This window comes from Phalacrocorax aristotelis, chromosome 24, assembly GCF_949628215.1.
Source record: "Phalacrocorax aristotelis chromosome 24, bGulAri2.1, whole genome shotgun sequence".
Lineage (NCBI taxonomy): Eukaryota > Metazoa > Chordata > Aves > Suliformes > Phalacrocoracidae > Phalacrocorax > Phalacrocorax aristotelis.
The window spans coordinates 6,859,948-6,883,593 of NC_134299.1; the positions used below are offsets into that span (position 1 = coordinate 6,859,948).

General features: G+C 47.4%; 1 protein-coding gene across 4 annotated transcripts in view; it reads right to left on the reverse strand.

Moving 5' to 3' along the window:
* The window catches only part of LOC142048026 (tetraspanin-15-like), a 61,841-nt gene that overhangs the window by 10,751 nt on the left and 27,444 nt on the right, over positions 1–23,646 (reverse strand). For all 4 annotated transcript variants that reach the window (XM_075074517.1, XM_075074518.1, XM_075074519.1 and 1 more), the window contains exons 3-6: positions 12,303–12,377; positions 9,655–9,750; positions 4,948–5,061; positions 45–98 (exon numbers count right to left, since the gene is read on the reverse strand). In XM_075074517.1, coding sequence (XP_074930618.1) covers positions 45–98; positions 4,948–5,061; positions 9,655–9,750; positions 12,303–12,377 — 339 coding nt within the window. The remainder of the gene's footprint in view (positions 1–44; positions 99–4,947; positions 5,062–9,654; positions 9,751–12,302; positions 12,378–23,646) is intronic.

Below are 23,646 nucleotides of genomic sequence, written 5' to 3' on the forward strand. Positions count from 1 at the left end.
GAAGGAGGAGCAAACCTTGTATGTACGAAGGAAAAAGCTGTTACCTCCTTATCGAGCGTCCTGTATCCACACAGGGTGTTAATGACTTCTCCAGGGACCTGTGAAGAGAGAATTGGTGAACAGACTTAGCTCAGGGAAAGCCAAAGGGGAAACATAAGAAATAAGAAGAAAAAAGTAAAGAAATAGAAGAGCTTGCCCAACTGCCTCGACCATTCACATAGCAGCTGCCCTCAAACCTCGCTTTGCCACCACGGGTTCCTTTTTGCACAAATGCCATGCTGAAACCATGAACACCAGCAATAAGCTTTTGGGGTTATAAACTTTTTTTTTTTAAACCCTTTTCTCTCTGGTTTCTGCTGTCTGGGAGGATGCCCAGGTCGTCCCCCCCCCAAACGCTTTTCCAGTGATTTGAGCTGGGACCGCCTCCACATCACTTGAATGTCTAGTAAAGCAGCTCTTTCAAAAATTATTCCCCTGATTTTCTCCTTGTTTAATTCTGGCCCCCTTTCCTAACACCTTCAGTCTTTTCTCTCCTTCATAATAAAGGAAATTTCACAGGGTTTAAATATATTGGGCTCTCCAGAAATCAAGCGGGAATTTCCCCAAAGTCTCCCAGCGCTCTGGGGAGAAACGTAAGGATTTTAGTCATCCCCAAGGCCTAGATCTTTGTTGGCCAACAAAAATGTTTCAAGAGCTACAGCTAATGAGAGGAATCCCTGCCAAATGCTGCTATTCAGGACCTTTACAAAATACTATCAAATCTAATTCCTCTGCTTCTGTCAGGATGGAAAAGTGGTACGTTTTGGGTTACAAAACTGATTCTTGCTCATCCCAAAAAAAGCAAAGCCAGAGAGTAGCTCCAGCACATCCTGAGCTCGTTGGGTACTTTGCACCGGGACTCATCTTCTGATGGGGTGGTTTGGGGTTTTTTTTGGCTTGTTTCACAGATCAAACAGCAGCTTCCATTAGACCGTGTATTTCTAAAGGGGCCTTGTGCCCATAAACTAATAATGCGGTGAAATTATTACGCTTTCAGAAAGATGGCTTTGACAACCAGTAAAAGCTCCTGGACAACAAAACAAAAACATCCCGTACTTCGGAGGCACAGAGATGAAAAAGAGAAATGTGCACATTTAGGTGTAAATTATGCTTTCCTCCAAGAAACAGCATAAAAGAAATGTGCACCTCCAGACATAAAGCTGCAGCTTGTTCCTCTTGTAACTGGCAGGGAAATTATTCCAGCGCTACCCTACCAAGAGCTTCTGTACTTATCCTATTACTCACAGCGCTATCAAAAATCCCATCGCTCACCACTTCAAGACACTATTTACAAATTGGGCATAGTTAAGGACAGTTAATTAGTCCCTGTGCATATGAAAGACTTGCCCGGAACTCTGGGGATCGGCAGCAAAGCACCCATCAGGGTCGATGAGAGAGGTCTCATCCAGGGTTGGGCCATGAAATGGGAAGCCTTCAGCATAAGGGGAATTTGCAATGCTCTTAAGGTAAATGCTGTTGCCTATAGTCATACAAAGGAACCTGTACGTGACCAAAGATCTATTTAGTTTACATTTTGAAAAATAAACCATTTTCCTGGCCATCTTTCCATTGTCTTTGCTTTTCAGACTCACTTTTATGGACAGCACAGGACCCTTGCCGGTGAAACGCCATTGCTTTCTATCGGGCCCATCGTTTGAACTCATCTGGCTACGGCACAAATTCATCATCACTTTTCTTCCTTCTTGCCTTAAATAACGAAGGGTTTCTCAATTGTCCCCAGCCCTGCCCGTCTCTTTGAGTAATTCCCTCAACACCTTGTATTTGGGAGAAGTGTGGAAGACAGAAAAGCGAGGTTTAAGCTTTGATCCACTTTTGTCAAGGTCTTGCATGGAAGAGAAGGTCAGAGCTGAAATGAAATTTGTAACATAAAACCAGGCAGAAGCCTTTGTTCTTCCAGAATGCATTTTGTTGCCTTCAGGGATCACAAAAGAGCAACACACATGGACATTTAAAACCCACCAAGGGCAGAAGACTGCAATCCTTGCGCTTTTTATTTAACCAACTGCTTTTCTCCCCCAAATCAGTGCCAAATGTCAGCGGTGACACTTCACAAAGCATCTGGAGACACTGCGCTTGGCAGATGCACAGCGACGCTGCGGCTTCCCAGGAGGAGGCACAAGTGCCTTGGAAAACCATTTAGAAAAGCCCCTAGAGATGAGGACCCATTCTTACACCCTCCCGTAGGTGCATGCTTGCCCATTCCTTCTTCCTGGGAAGACTTCAAGGTCTACAGCCTCAGAGATGAGACTCTTCAAAATAGCCAGAGCATTTCTGGAGGATGACTGCTCTCACTGCTACAACTCGGCCTGCCCTGGAAGATGCCCCAGAGGATGCAACACAAAGCTCTTGGAGGGTCTTGTAATAGAAAAAGTCTTTTCTTGGAAAACAGGATGGTTTTATGGCTGTATTTAATGACAGGTTGAAAACAGGTCGCAATCCACCCCCTAATCCATGTTTCACGCTCCTTCCTTCAGACAAGCTTGCTTCTATCAGCTTCTTCTGTCCTTTCCACGATAGTACACTTCCAAATGTCATCTTCTGGTGCCTCTCTACTTAAATCTCAAAGGTCCTCTAAGACAAAAGGATGCTTCGCTCTCCATCTTTCATTCACAAAGGCACAAATAGAGAAGGACGACACAGGAGAGAAGGGTTTCTTGCCCTACAAAGCGGTGGATTGACAACTGGCTGATAAAGAGATTATTCACAGTGGAGAGACCATTGTGTTCATTCTACCCAATGGAGAAGAATGCATACCCGTGCCCAGGCGGTCCCTGGTTATCCCTCCAGCTGCAGGGCCAACGCAAGGTCTTATTTTCAGCCCTCAGGTAAAATACCTTGGTGGAAAGGGGCTTGTACATGGGTAAGATCCTACCAGTTATGTCACAGTTATTTCACACAGAGGTACCCCTGCTTCGTCCCAAGGAGCAGAGGTACTTCTCCCCCCTTCTCAGCCCGCAAGGAAAACCCTCAAGACAACTTTGAAATTTCAGCAAATAGCTATGAACAGATGCGCTGGAGCTTACCGTAAATACAATTACAGGGGGTTTCACTCTGTCGTTTAAACTATATTTTTATTTACTTCTTTTATGTCACAGGCAGCAGAAAACTCCCAAGGGAGCCGACTCTCTTAATCCATTTCATGTACTACTGATATCGTGCCACGCTGATTTCTTAACCAAAAGCGCCCTGCAGTGCCAAAAATCAGATCTGAAAAACAAGGCTACATCCATCTACCTGGTTATTCTTCTCCCCAAGAACAGATTTCATTTCTCATGGAGATTTAGATGCATTTGGTGAGGTCTCACTTCCCATAAAAGCAATCCAGCTGTCAGAGCCACGTTCATGGGCTTTAATTCTTGAAAAAAAAAATGTAGGGGATTTACTGTGGGCTTTCCGTCCCAGGGGCTGGCTGCTCCAGTCCTTTGCTAGAGCATCCTCCAGACCTAGCCCACTGCATCAGGAAGCCAAAAAGCTGCCTTATTTCTTACCCTACTATATTCATCATCTGTGATTTCTTATATCTCTAATACTGCCTGCTGCACTGAGGTTTTTTGTTTGCCAGATTGTCACCCAAAACCATGAGGAGTGTAAAAATACTGAAAAAATGCACTCGACTCTCTCCAACACATCCTCACTCGTAATACAAAAGGACAACACACGAATTTCTAATTCCATCTTCAGGAGCTTTAAGATTCTTAATCAACGCCCTGATTAGAGATGACAATTATTTTTGCAGCTGATTTGCATGTCAGACTTCCACTGATAATTAAGACACCTCAGATTTCCCTCTTCTTCCATTAAAAATCCAACAACAATACTAGGTTGACGATATATTTTCCTCGTGCAATTCGTAAAGCCTGGGGTACGGCCGGGATTCAGAGGCAGTGCTGGTACTCCTGATGCTCTGACCCTTGAGGAGGTTTTTCTACCAGGATTATGCTTAGTAAAGCCTTTTTAACAACATTTATAGCATCTTTGGCCACAGCAATGGGGATATTTGCACTTTTTTTCCCTTGCCTTGGCCCAGCTCCCGGCATTTTAACCACAGCATGTGTTAGACTGATTGCAACAAGGTGGATGGTTGTATTAAACACGACAGTGTCAGAGCACTTAGCTTAGTCTCAGCAGAAAAGCGCTGCCTGGGGGTGTGTGTCTTGATTTTCAGCTCTGAAAAGCAGCGCAGGGGATCCTAATGGCTCTGCAAACCCACTCCCCCCTCTCTCCGTCTCTGCTCGACCCAACTCACTGGGTGTCAGAAATGCGGCCTTGCAAGGGCAGCTGCTCCCAAGGCTTTTCGTATTTCATTGCACAAGGGTGGCTCTATCCAAATACCTCTCCTGGCCCTGTCTGCAGCAAAACCTTCAAAAACCTCCTCGTTAGGAGCAAACACCAGCAAAGAGGATCCCCAGGTACTGCTAAACCCCACAGCAGCCGGCTGGGGAACATGTCCTCTCGGACAGGAGAGCAGAGGACAGCAGCTCGTCGGGCTCCATGCTGAAATGCAGCCATCTCCTATTAAGATGCTGGTATTTCTCTGCAAAACAATCCTCCAAACCATTTTATGTCACACAATAGGTTGAAAAACAGGAACTCGGCATTTCTAACAACTCCTCGGGATGATACAAGTGCAATTAATAGCCCAGTGCTTTGGTATTTATTCTACATCAAAACAGCAGAGCCTACTATAATACAGTGTAGTCCATATCTATATTTTTAGTTTCTTTAGTGTCTCATGCTGATGCTGTCTCAAATTGCTTCGCAGGATGGCAATGCAGTTTACAAGAAACCCTATAGCAGAGAAATATGCAGTAATAACCAGCTGGAAGAGGGTGTTTTGCTGAAATATTGACCAAAATAAAGGCACCTTCCATGCCTTGGCTGCCTTACCTTCCTGATACAGCACGTGTAGGGCACTCCACATGCCAGCGGCCCACTGCTGTTGCAGGAGTGGTACTGGTTAACCTCCCAGTCTCGGTACTCATCGCCACCACAGCAAGAAAACTGCAGAAAAGAAGAAAAGGAGAGGCTGAGGCATGCACCTGAACCAGCCTCGACATCTCCAGCCCACCAAAGCATCTCCCCTCCAAGACTTGCCCTGCATCTCCAACGTTACTTTGCGATGCCAGCATTGAGAGCCCTGTTTGTTTTCTGCTTTCCAGAACCCTAAATACAAAGTTGAAGACACCTGCAAAAAAGGAAAACTGGGCATTTAGCCCCATTTAGCCCCATTTTAGAGGTGTGCGGCAGTTACAGATGCGTACACGCGTGTATTGGAGGCATCCTTGCTTTCACAAGCCAAGGAAAGATCAGGCTCATTCATACTTCACTAATTACAGGTGACTAATCCATCCTATTCCCGGGGCACGCAGGAGAGATGGCTCTTTCAGAGCCTTGAATGAATGTATTTCTTGGCTCTTGAAGGCAGCTCAGCTAGTTGGTGCCATTTGACAAAATGCTAATAAGGCTCCGCAGTCTAACAGGGATTTCTCTTCCCGTCAAGTTAAATTAGAGATCAAATGCTACAGCTACAAAGGAAAAAAGCTTCTTTTTTCTTCTGTTCGCACAATGAAGAAAAAAAAAAGTTCAATGAAAGTCATTTTCTGTTCTCTGCAGAATAAAAGTGGGCTTATTATATACAGAGTCATCCCTTCTCTTGGTAAACAAGCTTGAATCTTTACATTTTTCCCCTGGAAAGAAAAGCCTGAAGTGGGCAGGGGAGGTGTTTATGCTTGATAAGACAGAAAACCCCAGGTTTTCCCCAATTCTTTAAGCACCACACTCTTCAAGGAGTTCAAGGAGCAGTTTCTGGGGGAGATTTAACCCTGTAAGCATCTGCTCCCCCTCCTGCTGATGGGTTGGTGGCAATTCTTGGTCAACAGGAGTAGGAAAAGACATCGGCTCTTGGGGTCTTCATGCCTCCTTCCACACCAAAATGGGCAGACACGGCCAGGAGCAGCCAACCCACAGATTTACAACTATTTTCTAACTTCCTACCTTTAATTCCTCTATTGCTTTTAATTGTACCCCTATCAGTGAGGGAGACCAGCTTGCAAAATTTGCCTGGAAAGAGGGGGAGAAAACCACCTAAAGGGATATTGGCCATTGCTGCCTGGTTTATATCCCCATGTTGCAAAGAAGTTTCTTCCATTTGCTTTTATAACCATGCAAAAATTGGTACTAAATCCTTGTAACAAGGCTTACTAGCTTCCAGGAAGTCTCACCAGGGTGTTTTCTTTTCTGCAAAGACAGATTTATCCAAAGCTACTGTTGTACCTGGATTTATTTCTCATAAGCTGAGACAGACATTCGTGTGGGTTTTACTTTCATGCAGGCTCCCGGAGCTCAGAGAAGCATAACAAGCAGAAAAACCAACGAGAACCCATGGAAAGAGCCTCGCAGGTCACATCTGAGGTGCCCTTGGTGTCGAGGACCGCCGTCGCCACCCACGAGACGTGGGCTCGTTACAGCTAAAACCATCGCCCTCGAAGCAACGTGCTCGAGCGAGCCGCGCTGGTCCAAGCTGCCTTTTAATCTTACCCAAGAAGAAAGAAAGGGGTTTGCAAACGCAACGCCCTCATCCCTCCGAGCCTTACTTTGAGTTCGGAGCCACTCGGGTTTGAGCAAGAACCGCAGCCCCAGCAGCTCTTTGAAATTCAAATCCTGTGCTCAGCAAAGTGGTTTGAACTCTCCTCTTGCACCTGCACTCAGCAAACCATTAAAAAAGATAAAGCGAGGAGCGGCGGAGAGCTGCAGTTAGTGACTTGGGGCAAACCTGGGCTTTTGAGGCATCGCTATGTCCAGCCTCACATCCACAGCCTGCAAAGGGCAGTAGTTCAGCAAAAATGAGTGATAAAAATATAAAAGTATGACTTTCTTTAGGGCAACTTATTTCCTTATCTACTTGCTCCCAGGCAGCCGGACTGAGTAGGTGTTGACAAGTAAAACCACATCATTTGCACCATCGTCCTGGTAATGTAAAATATTAATGACTAGCACTTCAGACCATAATTACTTGTTATTTTCACTGTATGATACTGGTTTAAGTGTGTGAAGGCAGTTGACCCTTGTTTAAAGCATCACCTGAGAGAGGGTTTAAGCAAAATTCAAGTCCTAAGGAGCATAGTGTGGTTTTGCCTGACATAAATAAGCTGTGTGCCAGCTAACCTATGCATAGACAAGGTTTTTAATGAGGAAAATGACAAGAATAACCACTAAGTGATGACAACGGGCTGCTCTGAGCTTGTGTTTTATCAAAAAACAGGTCTGGGTGCAATTCTTCCAGGCTGACTGCAAGTTTTCATCCTCTCAAAGTGAACCAGGCTGCTCAGGTTCCGTAAAACCAATTTCCCTTCTCTTAAAAGCAGTTATTCCCCTGCATTGCTTCTCCCAGTCCTACCCTCAGGATGAAGTAACTCTGCGTTTCAGTCGCTGACATTGCTGCTGTTCCTGGTTTGGAAATCATACGCTAATATAAAAGCTCACGGTAACGAGCTGTATGTTCTTGCAAAGCTCCTTCTCTTGCTACAAGATAAAATGTACAGATGCTAAAGACTTATCAGCAACACTATAAGTGGCCACAACTGCTTTTAGTACAGAGAGAGGCTTTGAGATTAAGGTGCCCCCCCCGAAAGCATTTAATAAAATGTCAAATGAAGAAGTAGATGGGAAAAGTATTGTAAAAATGGGGTGAGATTATATGATAAGTGCCTGATCCTCGCTTGTTTGGAGATGCAGAGATCTTCCCGCAAACGCATCTGCTTTCTCTGGAGATCTGTGGTCTAACCTCCTTGCCAAGGCTCATTGCGGATGGCTCCAACATGGATTTTCTGACTGCTTGCGGCAGCATCCATTTATCGTTCGTACAAGAGGTCTGAATTATAGCATCCTCTTAGAGAGGCTGGAGTAAAACTTGAAAAAGATTCACATCTTTCTCAAAATCAGTCGTGTCTTGAGACCTTCAGAGGGCTCCCAGTCTTATTGATGGGCTCGGCTCAGTAACGATGACTCCAAGAGTCAAAAGCAGGTATTTAAGCCAAGAGAGGGGAGCGTGGAGGGCACCACTGGCCTTAAATTCCAGTTACATCAAAGAAGAAGGAGCTTCACAGCCTCCTTTTCTTCAAAGCGAGAGACGAGATTCACATATTTATGATGCTCCAACCCATAATGAAAGGAGAGAAATCAGGCTGAGGTGAGAACATTCAAAGTTCAGCTGAAAGCAGCTTTGCTAGCAAAGCCTGGCTCTGCTCTCCAAAACCAACCCAGGAGACGTAACATCACTGTGATTTGTCTTCTAGATCTCAAGTTTTGGGGTTTTTTTCTACCTTTTTTTCACCCAACAAATGCTTCGAGCCAAGTGCTTCACTCCCACAATAACACAAATAATGGGTAAACCAAATATCCTCACTCAAAACGTGAGCAAACCTACGTCCCCCAAATTCCCAGGAACGGTTTCTCGCCAGTTCTGGAAAAACCAGATGATACATTAGAGCCGACCAAGGTTGTCTGGACCAGCCACACACTTTACGGAGTGGATAAGAAGTTCAAATCCTGACTTTACCTGCCTTTTTGATGTACCTGGGGGGGGTGCCTCGTCGTGTTGCTGAAGCACGGCTACCTTGGGTTTCGAGAGACAAAAGGGAAACACATCTAGCCAGGGCTCAATGGCAGGAATTAGGAAGGCATTTTAATTTAATACTTAATTTAATATTCAGTACCTCAAACAACTATGTGGTGCATAAAATATGAGGCAAGAGCAGCAGCGCATCAAAAGGTTGGTTAAAATAAATTATAGGAGCTGTGAGGACGGTTTTACTGACCTGCAGGTTGGTTTGGGGATAGGGGACGGATCCTGCCAGCTCCTGACAGGCTCTAAGCATTAGATACGAGACAGAATATCCAACCACACACTTAAAAAAGTTAAAGGAGACTATGCCAAGCCCCAATATTGGACTGGACGTAGCTCTCACCAGTCCTGGGAGCATCTTACCCCTGGTGCTACCCGTGGAGAGACTGGAGCTCTCCTCCTCTTCCAGCTACTGCATGAAAACACCTTATCTGCAGTTCTCCTGTTGAGTCAAGAGCTTGGACAGCTACTGATGACACCTCGAGTAAAGAGACATACCTAAGGCAGCCTATCTAATGGTCACTGCAGCCCTGAAGCAGCTTTAGCACATGCTATTTTATTCCTCCATCTCTCTGTATGCAGGTTGGGGTAGCTATCAAAAAGCTTTCAGGTGTTGGGCGCCAGTTTCCCATCAAGATCGGAACATATAAATATCCTGGTATGGTCCACGGCACGGTGCGGAGCAGAAGATGCTCTTGGCAGGGCACACGGGTGGCAGAATAACTCACCGCACAGCCCTGCAGGGTGGGCTTGGAGAACAGCACAACACAGAACCGTGCAAAAAGAGCAGAGCAAACCAAGAGAGAGCAAGATATTCCAGATAGATCAAGCAAGGCGCCCTAGGGATGGGAATAAACTCTAAAAATACAGAGAAAACGAACGCTTCTGCTTCAGTGAGGCATGGAGTTAACGACTCGTTGAAAAACTTCACAACCAGACCTCCCTGATGACAGCCCCCTCCGAAGCCGAACCTTTTCTTGTACAAAATCCAAGATGTTCTTGAAGTCAAGGTCATCGTAATAGTGTCTGATGCCCTCTTGGATGTTGGAGTGGAAAACGGCGTTCATCTAGGGACAGAAAAAAACAAAAACACGGCTCACAAGTGGAAAATGCACCAGGAAAATATTGCAAAACATGAAAATATTTTCATAGCGATTGTTGCCAGCTGTTACCGGAATAAGAGTTTAACCCGCATGCTGGCACAAGCCTATCTCTTGGGGCAAAATTCGTCATTTCTGAGCCCTCAGGGTTAGCAGCATCCCATAGCACCTCTCCATTTCCTGCTCAGGCAAGCAGACCCACGCACCTTCGCCCACCTGATTTTTCCTATGAGAATTAATTATTAAGGTGTCTCAAATATTAAGGTGACTTCTTCAAAAGCTCCCTCAAGCTCTCCAATCCCATTGACTAACAGGATTTTAACCACTGGCACAGGGGTTTCTGCTGCATTAGGAGGGGCTGGAGGAGGTGAAATGGGCTGTGACAGCCAACACCGCCAACTGCATGGTGATTTATCCATGGGATGAGCTACAGGCAGGAGCAGAGACCTCATCAGAGCCCTCAATCACTCCTAATCTCAACAAATCATTCAGCAATTCAATCATGCCTTGAAAGGGAACGGTGCAACCAGGCTGGGGCTCTCCCTGCTGCTCCTCCAGCCGTATCTCTGAGGACGCTTTGACACATCAGGCACTTCACATTAAACACTAATTGAATTGAAAATGTATTTTACCAATGCCTGGGAAGCTTATTAGTGAGCTGGGAGCGGAGGCTCAAAATGTCCTATGCAAAGCCCAGCGCAGGTTTGTCATTTGACTCCTGACAAAGCCCCAAGCAGAAATACTAATGAAGGAAAAAGGAACTTTTTTCTGAGTTAGAAGAGGAGAAGGGGGGGGGGGGGGGGGGAAGAAAATGTTTTTCATAATTCACTCTGACATGAAAATTAGAGGTTGGGCAAACCGGGAACAGGAGAAGAACATGAAAAAAAGAGAAGTGAAGGCACGTCACAGCAAACAAAGCCTGCCGACAGCAAGAGATCAGGCAAGGGATCTGAAAAAATCTTTAAGAAATTGCTCATGTGGAAGTTTATGAAAATGTTAATTCCCGGTTTGCCCACCGCTAAGACCAACACAACAGCTGACACACGGGTTTTACCATTTTCTGCTTGTTTTCCCCCAGATCCTATTGCCCTCTGAGAAGATGCCAGCCTGGAGGCAGCCTCTGTAGTTAAATCTTGATTTTAAGGTGGAAGATAAATGTTGCAGGGTTAAATCATTAAGCTCTACTCATGAGCCCTCTCCACTCCCTTCCCTTCAAGGACTCCAAACCCGTTCTCTCAGATAATCTCCAACAACCATTTGCATATCAACAGAGCCCATTTCAATGTTCCATAGCTTCGAGGCCACTAAATTCGTTCCTTGTCCCTGCTTATTTAATACAAAATCCAATTAAACATGTTTTTAACAAGTTTAATAAACAACCATTGTTCCAAATGCAGATTTGTGCCTCTGAACAATTTTAGGTCAAGTGGATTCATCGCTTGTCGGATCTCTCTTTTCTCTCTCCCTCATTGTTTGATTTTTAATTAGGTTTTGATATTGCCCGTTAAATTTAAATTAAGGGACAATTTAAGCACTAATGGTTTCTACTCGATTCAGGAGCTTAATCATGAGGCTGCCGTCCCCTCTCCTGATGGTACCAGCGTTTCCCCGTTGCATCCCTGCAGTGCAGGATGGTGCTGAGCACCATCATCGGGGCTCAAAGGTGGAGCAAAGCAGAGGATTTCATGCTGAATTTCACATAATTACAGCCTCTACGTGGCAGCACGTGTTGATTTTATATATGTGGGAAGGACTCGAGCAATCCGATTTCCCTCGGAGAAGCACATCTCTCCAGCAGCGCACGTATTTTTCAGGGATCAGAGGGTTTTGGAGAGCTCTGGGAAGCTGCTGGATGGAGTCAGCTGCAACATCCAAAAGGCAACGCCTTCCCCCATTGCCTCCCTTCAACTCTGGGGCTCAGCAACCACGTAACTCCCAACCCCAGCCTTTATGGGTTTGAAAGCATCGAGCTGTTTGCGCAAAGGCAAATTGATTTTTAGAGCCCGTAAGTAGGTATCTCAGAGGTTGTTCTCCTGCCCTGTGCATTCATTGAGCCAGCAGAGATCGAGATTATCTATTTAATCGTTTGATCGATTGCAAGGGTAAGATTAAATTGAAAATAGCAGGGTTTCTTCAGCAGAAGGCGGGCAGCCAGAAAGGACATCCGTTGGAAGCATTTACCATCTTGCCGGCTCAGCTATAACTCAAACCCGTCCTTGCAAATGCAAGCCAGCAGTTAACGTAATTGAGACGAGGAGCTTAATGAGTCCTCAAGAAACAAAAAACCAAAACCAGGTTTTTGGCTGAGTCTGAACAAGGAGCTGCGGCTGCTCTGGGTGGTGCTGGAGATCCATCGCAGCTCCAGAACACGATGGGCAGCCCCAGAAGAGCAAAAGCAATGAAAACCTTCCCTTTTCAGGGCGAATGCTAACAGATACTTGAGGATTTTCCTCCCCGATGACACGTGGGCCTGCGGTTTGTCGCTGGGCAGCGTCCAAAGGCCTCCTAATTGCACCCACCTTGTTTTCAAAGATGATTTCGATGAATATCAACAGCAGCTCCGTGAGGAAGATGGCCAGGAGGACCCAGAAGAACTGAAAAGAGAAAGGGATGGATTAGCCCTGCTCCAGGTCAGGCTGTGCCATCTGGCAGTGGTTAACCACAACAAGGGAGACCTGGAAACTGAGAGCTGATTTAAAACACTTAGAAATCAGATCATTTCATTATGAGCTCCCCAGGGAGCTGCAAATCTCTTCCAAAGATCTTGGTCCTAACAGGGAAAGCAGTGTGGTCCTTTGTAGAAAGTGTGGCAGGAAGGAAGGAAGGAAGGATGGACTAAAGAAAGAAACCAGGTGCGATTTGAATGGCCAAATTCTGCACAGGGAAACAGGTAAAATGGATGCAGTGGGAGCAAATGTTCTCTCTGGGTCGATAAAGGTGTGCAGCACCCCTCTGTGATGGGATGCTGGCACTTGGATGAACGCCGATGTTTCCAAGCTGAGCATCTGATGGAGGATCATCCATCCCCCAGAGTGTGGGCAATAACCCCTGCCTCTTCCAGAATTTATTGCAGCAACAAATTTAGGCTGGAAATCAATGTCCTGACAGAGCAAACGCCTCAGTCTAGAAGGTCTGATGTTCTTGCAGCCCCCACCCATCAGCCTCCTAATGCTCTGGCCCCTATCTGAGAGGTCCCGTCGGGCATCGCATCCGACTTTGCAAAGGGTGGAGAGCAAAGCTCTGCTCGACTCACGCTTGTCTCCCCAAGGCTACCTCCATCAGTGACTTTGGAGACTCGCCAGAAAAAGGAAGGTGGAAAGTTACCATGGTAACTAGCTAAAAATCCACAAGCAAGTTAAAAAAAGAGTGGGGAGAGGTAGTTTATTACCACAATACTCACTTTGACCATTGGTTTATCAGAACAGCTAGCACAGGGACTTGCATGCCCAGAAATTATTTCCCAAGTTTGGCAAAACCAAAGCACCGTTGCAGAAAACACCACTTCATCCCCAGACCATCGAGGTTTTTAATTAGCTGCCCACCAGTGAATTTTGCACCGTGCTTATTTGCTAAGAGGAGCAGCACCACTTTCACCACCAGCTAAATCAGCTCATGATGGGCCAGGTATAATTAGGCAAGGAATCCCATAATTAAGGAATACAATTAACCAAACACCTGCTATCTCATAGGCAGAGATGACATGCAAAACGCTGCATGGCGCATAAACACCAGTATAAATTGGGGTTGCTTTGGGAGGAAGACCAAGGAGGTGGCGGTTCATGGTTTTACGGAGCTGGGCACGACTAGATCTTGCAATGCTGCAGCAAGCGGCAAGAAAGGGAAATTCAGGTTTGGAAACATTTTTGTTCTTCAACCTTAGTTAAAACCCAAGGCGAAAAATGAGTGCTTTGTGCTCCTTTTACCAGGAAAAAGTGCAAACTCTTACCAATCCTATGGTGAGCAGAGCCAAAAGAGCGTGGCTTCGAAGTCCAAGTGGGGGCCACCACTGTGTTCACGGCCAGACCAGCGCACCGAGAAACACCTAAAAATCAGCAGGATGCAGCACACAGGGCTTTTCTTCTTGCAAATCAATGGGAGGCTCCTCCAAAAGCACCAACCCTGCAGCTCTTCCCAGAAACCGAGAATTTTAACCCAAGAGGACCCTCGTGCAGGGCGCTAGGTGCTTTTCTTGGTCCTTCTAGTCCTTCGGCCATTGCACACCTCGCACCAATTTTGTCCCCTGCTCTACTTCCTTCTTTCGGTCTCAGTTTCTGCCGTACAGCTTGTCAAGTCAAGCTGTAAAAGCTAAGGTTTATGCAGCGCAACTCAGCCTGTTCCGCGCACCCTGAAGTAAAGGCTAACACATAACAGCCAGGTTTGATATCTGATTCCTGAACAAACATGGGCATGTTGTGCAGAAGTCCATGGGATGCCGCTGTCCCTGGCTGTTAGAAAAATGATGACTGATTGTGGCTTTCAAATGCTCCATCAGACAAGGTTCACAGGTAGCAAAACCCCGTTTGCAAGAGAGCAAGCCCAAAAATGAGCTTAGCTTACGGTCTTTATAAATGGGGGGAAGTGCCAGTATTAATGGGGGAGAAAGGCACGGCAGATGCTGACTGCAATTCCTTGCAAGAGGGAAACTGCAAACCTGGGGAGTCACAGATGTGATGCCCAGCTCCCCCTGAACACCCCACAATACATAACCTTCAAAAAGCCCACATTTTCTCTTATAATTAATAGAGGATTTGCAGGAAAAGCAACCACAAATGCGGGTCTCCAGCGCAAGCCTGGCAAATGTGCAGCCTGAGCGAAAACCAGCTCTTCTTCCCCCAAATAACAGCCGAATGGAGCATGCAAACCCTTGTTGGCTGCAGGGACACAGCAGAAAGTGGCACTTTCTTTGCATTCACAAGGGCTGCAGCAACCACCGGTAACTGTAATGCACATTTAGGGGGGAAACCGCTGGCAACATCCACGGTCATCCCTTTTAACTACTGCATTGTAGCCTTTGCCATCTGCCCGACTGGGCATGAATAAACCAGCATTTTGTTCCTTAAAAAGACTCCAGCAGCAAAATAAAGAGCAAAAATCCACATTAAATAGCATTTAATCCTGCCTTGAGCTGTTCTAAGTTTGCAGCAAGCTCAAAATCACACAGAAAGTAAAAAAAAAAAAAAATAAATCACAAAGCAGAGCAGGGAAGAGCTGGTTTTTTTTTGCCAATTTTTACAAAAAAATCACCCTTTGCATGGAAGCAGTGGCACCCAAGCGGGCGGCCGTGCCTCTGGGGCATGGCCATCCGGCCAGGGCTTCGCTGCTCACATCCCTGAGAGGTGGCAAGCGCTGCCGAGGGGGGGCCGGGAAGGTGCCTGAGGATCCCACCCATCACAAAGTGCAAAGCAAAGCTCGGCTTTCACCGAGAGAAACTCCCCAGTGAAACCGTCACCTTGCTCAAGACAACTGGATCAGGGAAAGTCGCTCAATTCTTACTAAATTCACACTTGCCGCAGCCAGCTCCCTTTCAAGAGCCCATCAGTCCAGAAGTTCAATATAAATTATACTGCTTTCCCTCAAATACCTTGACAAAACCATTAACCATCCCCGTTCCCACGACCAGCAGAGCTCCATGCTGCTCCTTCCCGCCTCTAACGAGTCTCCAGCCCTGTTTTGTTCATCGTCAATCTCTCCCAAAGCCCAGCCGAGCACAGGAGGAAAGCACCTGGGGACCGTGCTCTGCCTCAGGTTTAAAGGCAGGTCTCCTCCCAGTTTGGGGAACAACCCCCTTCATTAGGGTCATTTTACATCAGCAATACATGGGTTGCCTGGAGCCATCCCTTCCCGTATGTCCTCTGCATGTTTGGTTTTCTGCCACCCCTGTACACCAGATAGGGTGTCTTGCTATCAGGTTTAATCTCCCAGAAGCTTAAAATCACCTGAAATACTGAGTTGCTCCAGAGTAAATGCTTCCAGCCATGGCTCTGGCTGACAGAGGGGTGCAACCCTGCTGCTGCTTCCTTTCCAGACCACGAGCAGCATGCAGCCGCCTCCGATTCCCAGCTTGAACATGCCCCCACCAGGCACGTCCATCCTGTTGGATGGGAGAAGGATGCTCTGTTTGCCAGGGATGAGGCAGGGAAAGGAAGATACGTGGCCCCTAGGACGGAGGAGCTCCCGGAGCAACTCAAAAGCACCAGAGAAATCTGTCATGTTTATTTAATATGAGCAATCTCTGTCCTGCAAAACACTGCTGCGATCTCACAGCGTGGCCGGGGAGAGCGACCGGCTGCTACAGCTGCAGGGAAAAAGAGTTTAAAAAAAATAAAAAAAGGAATATAATAAAAAATCCTTCCTTTCTGCTGGCGCCAGGAGTTTCCCATGCGGCACCCAGGGGCTGATAAGGGAAAATATTTGCTTCTTGATGATCCATTTCCTACTTCAGCTCAGTCACAGGAAAGGACAAGATAATAAGAGCAATAACAGGGACGATAATTTCTGGAGAGCCCATGATACAAGCCAAAAAGAAAAGAAGTAAACGTATAAATAGACTCCTGGGTACTTTGCAGCAGGACACTGGGAAAGCTGCGCTGAAGATGCTGCTCTTGAATCCTTCTGCCCTCTTGATGAACTTAGCATGAAAATAGTACAGGCAGGTCATAAACATCTGCCTAATTTAAGAAATTGAGTGGGTTTTTTGCTAAGAAAAGTCTTACTGGTCATACTCAAAAGACAAGACTCTACAAGCCCCATACAATGAGACCCTACAGAAGCAAATGGAGGAGGAATAGAGGGGTTTGAACTCCCTCTGCAAAGGGCGGAGACAATTTTATCCTCGTTCCAGACTCTACCGTCACCGTTAAACCCCTGTGGGAATAGGTACATTCTGCATTCATGCAAAATACCCCCCAGTATTTTATTTTTAGCCATTTCTATATCTGCTTCTCCAGCAGAGGAGCAAAGTCAGCCCCACTGAAGCCAATGCAAGAAAAGGGTTTGGACCTATTAATATAAAAGCAGTGACAAGTCATCCAGGGATGAAGAATCTGAATTTCCCACCCCCAAGGTGAAAAGAAACTCATGCAATTTAATTTCTCTTAATCTAATTGAATCCCCCATTTCGCATGCGGAGGAGTTTACAGGATGGTGGTCCCCAGGGTTTGTTGTGTTTCGGGGAATCCGGAGAGGGAACTGGTCACTCCCTCCTGATGCACAGGACCAGATCAAACGTGCGGCCACGCGAAACGCAGCTGATGCAGAGGCACGCAATAAATAAATCTTTCACTCCTCTTCACCCCCTTAGCAAGCACCTGCCTTCCTCGAGACCAGCCACGGGGGAGGCCACGGTTTCACGTGAGCAGAGACATGAATCCAGTTGGTTTTGCCCCCAGATTGAAACTTCAAGACCCATTTCTTCCTAATGACATGTTAGAGCCTTCTCCCATGCAGAGTGGCCCTTTCTAAGGGTTTGGTTTTTTTCTGGAAGACACTTGCACTTCCTCTGAAAACCCAAATAATTGTTTATTCCCACATGGAGACAGCTTTCATAGATGTTTTGAAGCAAAGAAAAAAAAATAAAACAAAATCTGTCAGGACTGTCTCCTCCACTGACAAAACAAGGACAACAAAGCCCGGCTGAAGAGATTTTGCAGAGCATCTTCTGTTTTAGCAATACAGCCCTAACCCTCTCTGCCCCGGACACTCTTATTCATGCAAACCGTGCTGTTTTATTTAGGGGGCAGGCAACGCGTCCCTCCTGCCCATCCACCCAGGCTGGGGCTCATTACCCCTATCTGGGTTTCATGCATGCATTTGCCAAGCCAAAATACGCATTTTCTTTCTGCTTCGGAAGCTGAATAACCAAGAAGCCTGGTTTTAACCCAAAAGAGCCAGCAGCCTTGCAAATAATCAACTGGGACTCCCCGAGAGCCCCGGGCATGCAGCATGGTCCGACCTCCACACCCCAGGTACCAGCCCTACCTTCACCATGTCCCACAGATGCCTGCTCTGCCCCTTTGAAGATCAAACCTGTTCCCCAGACCTGACAGAAACCCCATATTTCCCCCCTATTGGCTTTTATAACCTGTAGCTGGGCCCATTTTTGGCTGCTGTTAAACCTTCCTTGGCTATAGCCCTGCTACCTTCTGCTCCCATCTCAAAACCAGGACTGATGCTGCCCCTAAAATATCATCATGTTCCCCAAAACCCAAAGGAGGTTTTTATGAACAGGGGAGGATGTCACCTCTTAGACGCACTCCCCCCTCCACCCAGTTCCATGAGCAACAGGTCCTTTCAAATCTAATTTATTGCAGAGTTTGAGAGCCAAACAATCAAATTTCACTTCTTTCCACAGATCTCTGTACCTGTTTGCTCTGCCCCCAATCAGGAAAAATATTTCAACAGCACAATCGGCTCAACCCTTTAATGAGCACCAGGCAATTAGCTGGAAACCCCTAATGCAGTTTAAACCACTTGGATGCTATTAATATCACCAGGATTTTGCAAAAAAGCCTCTCCTCAGCCTTATTCGGGTTCTCAGCAGCATCCCTTCATCATGCATTGGGTAGCCTTGACTTTGAGGGATGCTGGGGAACCACCAGCGGTTCTCTTTAGGGAGTAAAAATGCTGCATGAGATATCTTTTATTTATTAAAAATCCATATTGAGAAGGTAAGTAACTCCAGAGATGCCCATAAATAATCCATGCTTGGAGGATTTTTGGAAGGATTTCATACCATGAGCCCCTTACTGGGCTTTCCAGAAGCTGTGAAGCCCCACTAATTCCCTGCAAGGATGGCTGTTACTATTACAATGGCTAATTCAGTGATGAGATTAAAACAGAAAGGGGTGAGCAGCAAGGAAAGGAATGCAATATGCTGGGAGCTTGCTGGCGCTGCTCGGCATATGAGGCTTGGGAATAATAAAGTATGTTTTTTGCTGCTCTCAAAAACTTCCCAAACTGCTCCTAGAAAGATGGCGAATGGGGACACTGTGAGAAATTCTACGGGAAAGCACCAATAATTAGCGTGGCAAAAGAATCATTAACTCCCCCAGGGCTCCAGCCCCCTCCTCTCCCTCAGGGCCAAACCTGGGCCAAGCAAATCCCCATTTAAAGCAGGGTGCAGCGATTAAAAAGCCCCAGCCAAGAGGTGAGCAACCCTTAATGGAGGAGATCAGCCACAATTTCTTGCACAAAGCTCCTTCTGCCACCCTGGGGGTTCCTACTTTGTCTTAAGCAAATGAAATAATAATAATTTAAAAGTGTTGAAAAGCACAGATTTAAAGGAGAACAAATTAGACACGGAGAGCTGGGTAAAAAGTGCTGGAGGATCCCTGCAAGGCTTTTTCTCGCTGTATTTTGGGGGGATTTGGGTGTTGGAGGGTTTGCAGATCCGTCCCACCCAGAGGGCGGCCGTGAATGCTCGTTATGCAGACAGGGAGCATGAAAGGCTGCCCGTGGGAAGCATCGGTACCTGCCTGCTCCAAAGCCCTTTCACATCGGAGCCGGCCCCTAGCACAGAGCTGGGACTCTCCTCCTTTTGCTCGAAGACTTTACTTCTTACTCCCAGGTCAAGGAATTTTTCAGCTTCCCTGGCAAACCCCAACAGTCGCTGCTGCACAAATGTCAGACCCTCCTCATGCATCCACCCCTCTGTGTGGCTAAGCAGGAAATAAAGAAATCAAAGAAATCAAGAAAGTGGTATTTTCATTTAGAGAGCCCGCAGCCAGAGCGCGCTATATAATTGTGGGCCTAGGAAGAGAAAAGAAATACATGCAGATGCCCAAGCAGACCTCTGCAGGAAGGAGTTTCTTCTATGGCTTTTCTTCCAACAGGCTCTATTTGTGTGTTAATTGTCAGGAACTTGTTTTCTGGAGACTTAAAGCAGCACCAGTGAAACCTGCTGATGTTGGAATACCCAGAGAAAACTCTTCAATGCAGAGGCAGGGAGCTGAGCCCCCCTGGGGCAGTCGACACCACACCCCAACCAGGTCCCCAGGAATCATAACCAGAAATGGGGTGTTGCAGTGATGCTTCATCAAAGCATCGTCTAATTAACCTAATATTGCCCCGCAAACAGACAAAAGCAAGTGGAAAAATACCTGGTGACCTCCCTCAGAGCAGCAGTTGTCATAGGATCATAGAATCATTAAGGTTGGAAAAGACCCTTAAGATCATCGAGTCCAGCTGCCAACCTATCACTGCCAAGCCCACCACTAAACCATCTCCTCAAGCACCACGTCTGCCCTTTTAAATACCTCCAGGGATGGAGACTCCACCACCTCCCTGGGCAGCCTGTGCCAATGTTTGACAACCCTTTCGGTGAAGAAGTTTTTCCTAATCTCCAACCTAAACTTCCCCTGGCGCAGCTTAAGGCCATTTCCTCTCATCCTATCGCTTGTTACTAGGGAGAAGAGTCTGACCCCCACCTCGCTACACCCTCCTTTCAGGCAGTTGTAGAGAGCGAGAAGGGCTCCCCTCAGCCCCCTCTTCTCCAGGCTAAACCCCCCCAGCCCCCTCAGCCGCCCCCCAGCACACCTGTGCTCCAGACCCTGCCCCAGCCCCGCTGCCCTTCTCTGGACACGCTCCAGCCCCTCAAGGCCCTTCTTGTCCCGAGGGGCCCAAACCTGAGCCCAGCATTCAAGGTGGGGCCTCCCCAGGGCCGAGCACAGGGGCCCCATCCCTGCCTGGCCCCTGCTGGCCACACCAGTGCTGACACAAGCCCGGGGGCTGGTGGCCTCCTTGGCCACCCGGGCACTGCTGGCTCATGCCCAGCCGGCTGTCAGCCAGCACCCCCAGGGCCTTCTCCGCCGGGCACTTCCCAGCCCCTCTGCCCCAGGCCTGGGGCGTTGCCTGGGGTTGGTGCGACCCAAGGGCAGGACCCGGCACTGGGCCTTGTTAAACCTCACACAGTTATCCTTGGCCCATGGATCCAGCCTGTCCAGGTCCCTCTGCAGGGCCTTCCTGCCCTTGAGCAGATCGACACTCCCGCCCAACTTGGTGCCATCTGCAAACTGAGCGTGGCCTCAATCCCCTCATGCAGATCATCAGAGAAGATATTGAACAGGACCGGCCCCAACACTGAGCCCTGGGGAACACCACTCGTGGCCGGCCGCCAACCAGATGTGACTCCATTCACCACCACTCTCTGGGCTCGGCCGTCCAGCCAGCTTTTAACCCAGCGCAGAGTGCATTTGTCCAAGCCATGAGCAGCCAGCTTCTCCAGGAGAATGCTGTGGGAGACAGTGCCAAAGGCCTTACTGAAGTCCAAGTAGACAATGTCTACAGCCTTCCCCTCATCCACTAAGCAGGTCACCTTATCATAGAAGGAGACCAGGTTAGTGAGGCAGGACCTCCCTTTCATAAACCCATGCTGGCTGAGCCCGATCCCCTGGGTGTCCCGCATGTGCTGTGTAATGGCATTCAAGGTGATCTGCTCCATGACCTTTCCTGGCACCGAGGTCAGGCTGACAGGCCTGTAGTTCCCCAGCACCTTCTTCTCACCGTTCTTGTAGAGGGGCGTCACATTAGCTAGTTTCCAGTCTTCTGGGACCTCCCCGGTTGACCAGGACTGCTGATAAATGATGGACAGTGGCTTGGCGAGCTCCTCTGCCAGCTCCCTCAGATTCCTCGGGTGGATCCCGTCCTGCCCCATGGACTTGTGAACATCCAGGTGAAGGAGCAGGTCGGTGACTGCCACCTCTTCAACAGCTGGGACTTCATTCTGCATACTATCTCCATCTCCCAGCACAGGGGCCTGACAACCCCGAGGATGACCAGTCTGACTATTAAAGACTGAGGCAAAGAAAGCACTAAGTACCTCAGCCTTCTCCTCATCTTTCCTGGCAAGGTTACCTTCCGCATCCAGCAAAGGAGGGAGATTCTCCCTGGCCTCCTTTTATAACCCCAGCTGAGTTCAAACACAGAAATGTAGCTTCATTCCTCACACAAACCTGCAACCAAGAGTCTTTTATGGATCAAGTTTTCTGTCCATGTGTGCTGTCTGTCACACCACGCTGCCAGAGCCATTGAGGGCTGCCATCCCCGCCATTGAGGCTGCCCTGGTTTATAATACGCCACGCTTTGGTGGAGGTTGGATGCACCTGACCTCCAAAACCTGCATCTTTTACAATCAAAACCTGCAACAGCTTCTTCAAGAGCTGCATCTCACCAATGGGAAAAACCACACAGCAGGGCCTCTTGCTGTGGTTAGAGCAGAAGGGCCAACTCTTTCCCCTTCTTCATCCTCTAACAGGGCAGAAATAGCTGAAAAACAGCCTGAATGAAATGCTGGTCAGATCCCATTTTAGCTGGAAATTGCTTTCATTTTTTCTGGAAGGGAATCTCCATATTGCCCAGAAATACACCATTTTTTTTCACTGCATCCTAAACCTCCCGATTCTCCCTCATTCATTTTGCAGGGATGGAAAATCCACCTGCAGCCAACAGCTGCAAACCTTGCAAACCCCGGCCAGCCCAAATTCACCCCAAATTCCTTCAACCACCGAGGTCACTGTGCTCAGGGGATCACACCAAGCCTCTCCGTTCATCCCAGTGCCTTTTCAGAGTGCTCTGTTCTCAGAAATTTGCCTTGTCCCTGCAAAGACTGAAGGGACGATTTCTTTTTGCTGGCCTGGAGGCAAGCGCACCCTGGGGTAAACGGATGGGCTGGATACCGCATGCAAATCCTCTGCTCTCAGCCAAGGGGTTTTCCAGTACCATGAAACCACAAAGAAATCACCGCTTTAAAAATCCAAGTGGTTTAAGTGCAAGCAATACACCCACAAAACAATTCTTAAACTATTTCACCCAATTCTTCCAAACGCAGAAGAAAAATAAGGGGAAGGTGCTACTTACTGGTATTTTCACCCTCTCTGACTTAAAACTGACTTTAAGTGGCTGCTATAGGGTAACGAACCAGCACTGGCAACGGGGCAGAGGGATGCACCGCTCTATTAGAGTTTTTCCGTGTCATTTTTGCCCCTTTCTCTGCACAATCAGAAAAAAAAGCCCCAGCTGCTTGGACCAGCTCAGACCTCAAAGTGCTCCTTCACACGTGTGTTATTCTGATTGCTTTTATTCAGGGCCCCCAAGCTTCAAATCACTCTAGGAGCTGACGCTTTTCGAGGGGGAATTTATCTTCCCAGGAGAAGGACAATTCTCCATCCACACAATAGCTCTGTGATTGCCAACCATTTCCCTGCAGCCGTACTCGCTCCCCTCTTCAAACCTGACATATCTGCCATTTTCCAGCGTTTCATCTCTCTATTTACACGTGCAATCAGGGGCTGAGGAGGAGGGGGAAGGCGCGTTTCAAGCCCAGCTCGGGAAGTTGCACGGAGTAAAAATACAAAATTGCAAATGAAATAAATGGCGAAGCCGGTGGTGGTCGCTTGAGTTTGCTTTTCACATGTTGCTGTTGCTGACGTTTGGAAATAGCAGTATAGATATAAATGTACATTTATTTATATGTATATATTTATGCTGGTCATATATTTAACACCTGCAAAAGGCCAAAAGTGCTGCTGCAGCAGCCGATCTCTCTCTGCAAACTACCCAAGGCCAAATCCTGCCTTGGGTGACAAATTTGGGCAAACCCAAGGAAGGAAAGGAGGAACCCAAAAAGCTCATCAAATGGATAAGAAAAAGGGGGAAGTTGGATGTCTCGGCCCACCTGGATCATCCTCATCTCTCTCCCATTCTGCATACAATAAATGCAACTATATTGAAACCACCTCTGAATATTCAGGGCTTTACCACCTTTTTGGAAGCCAGAATAGCCACGGGATGAACACACGGGTCTCAAGCCAGCAGGCAGGGGATGCTGACTAAGATATGACATGGTTCTAGCAAAAACAGCTCTATAAA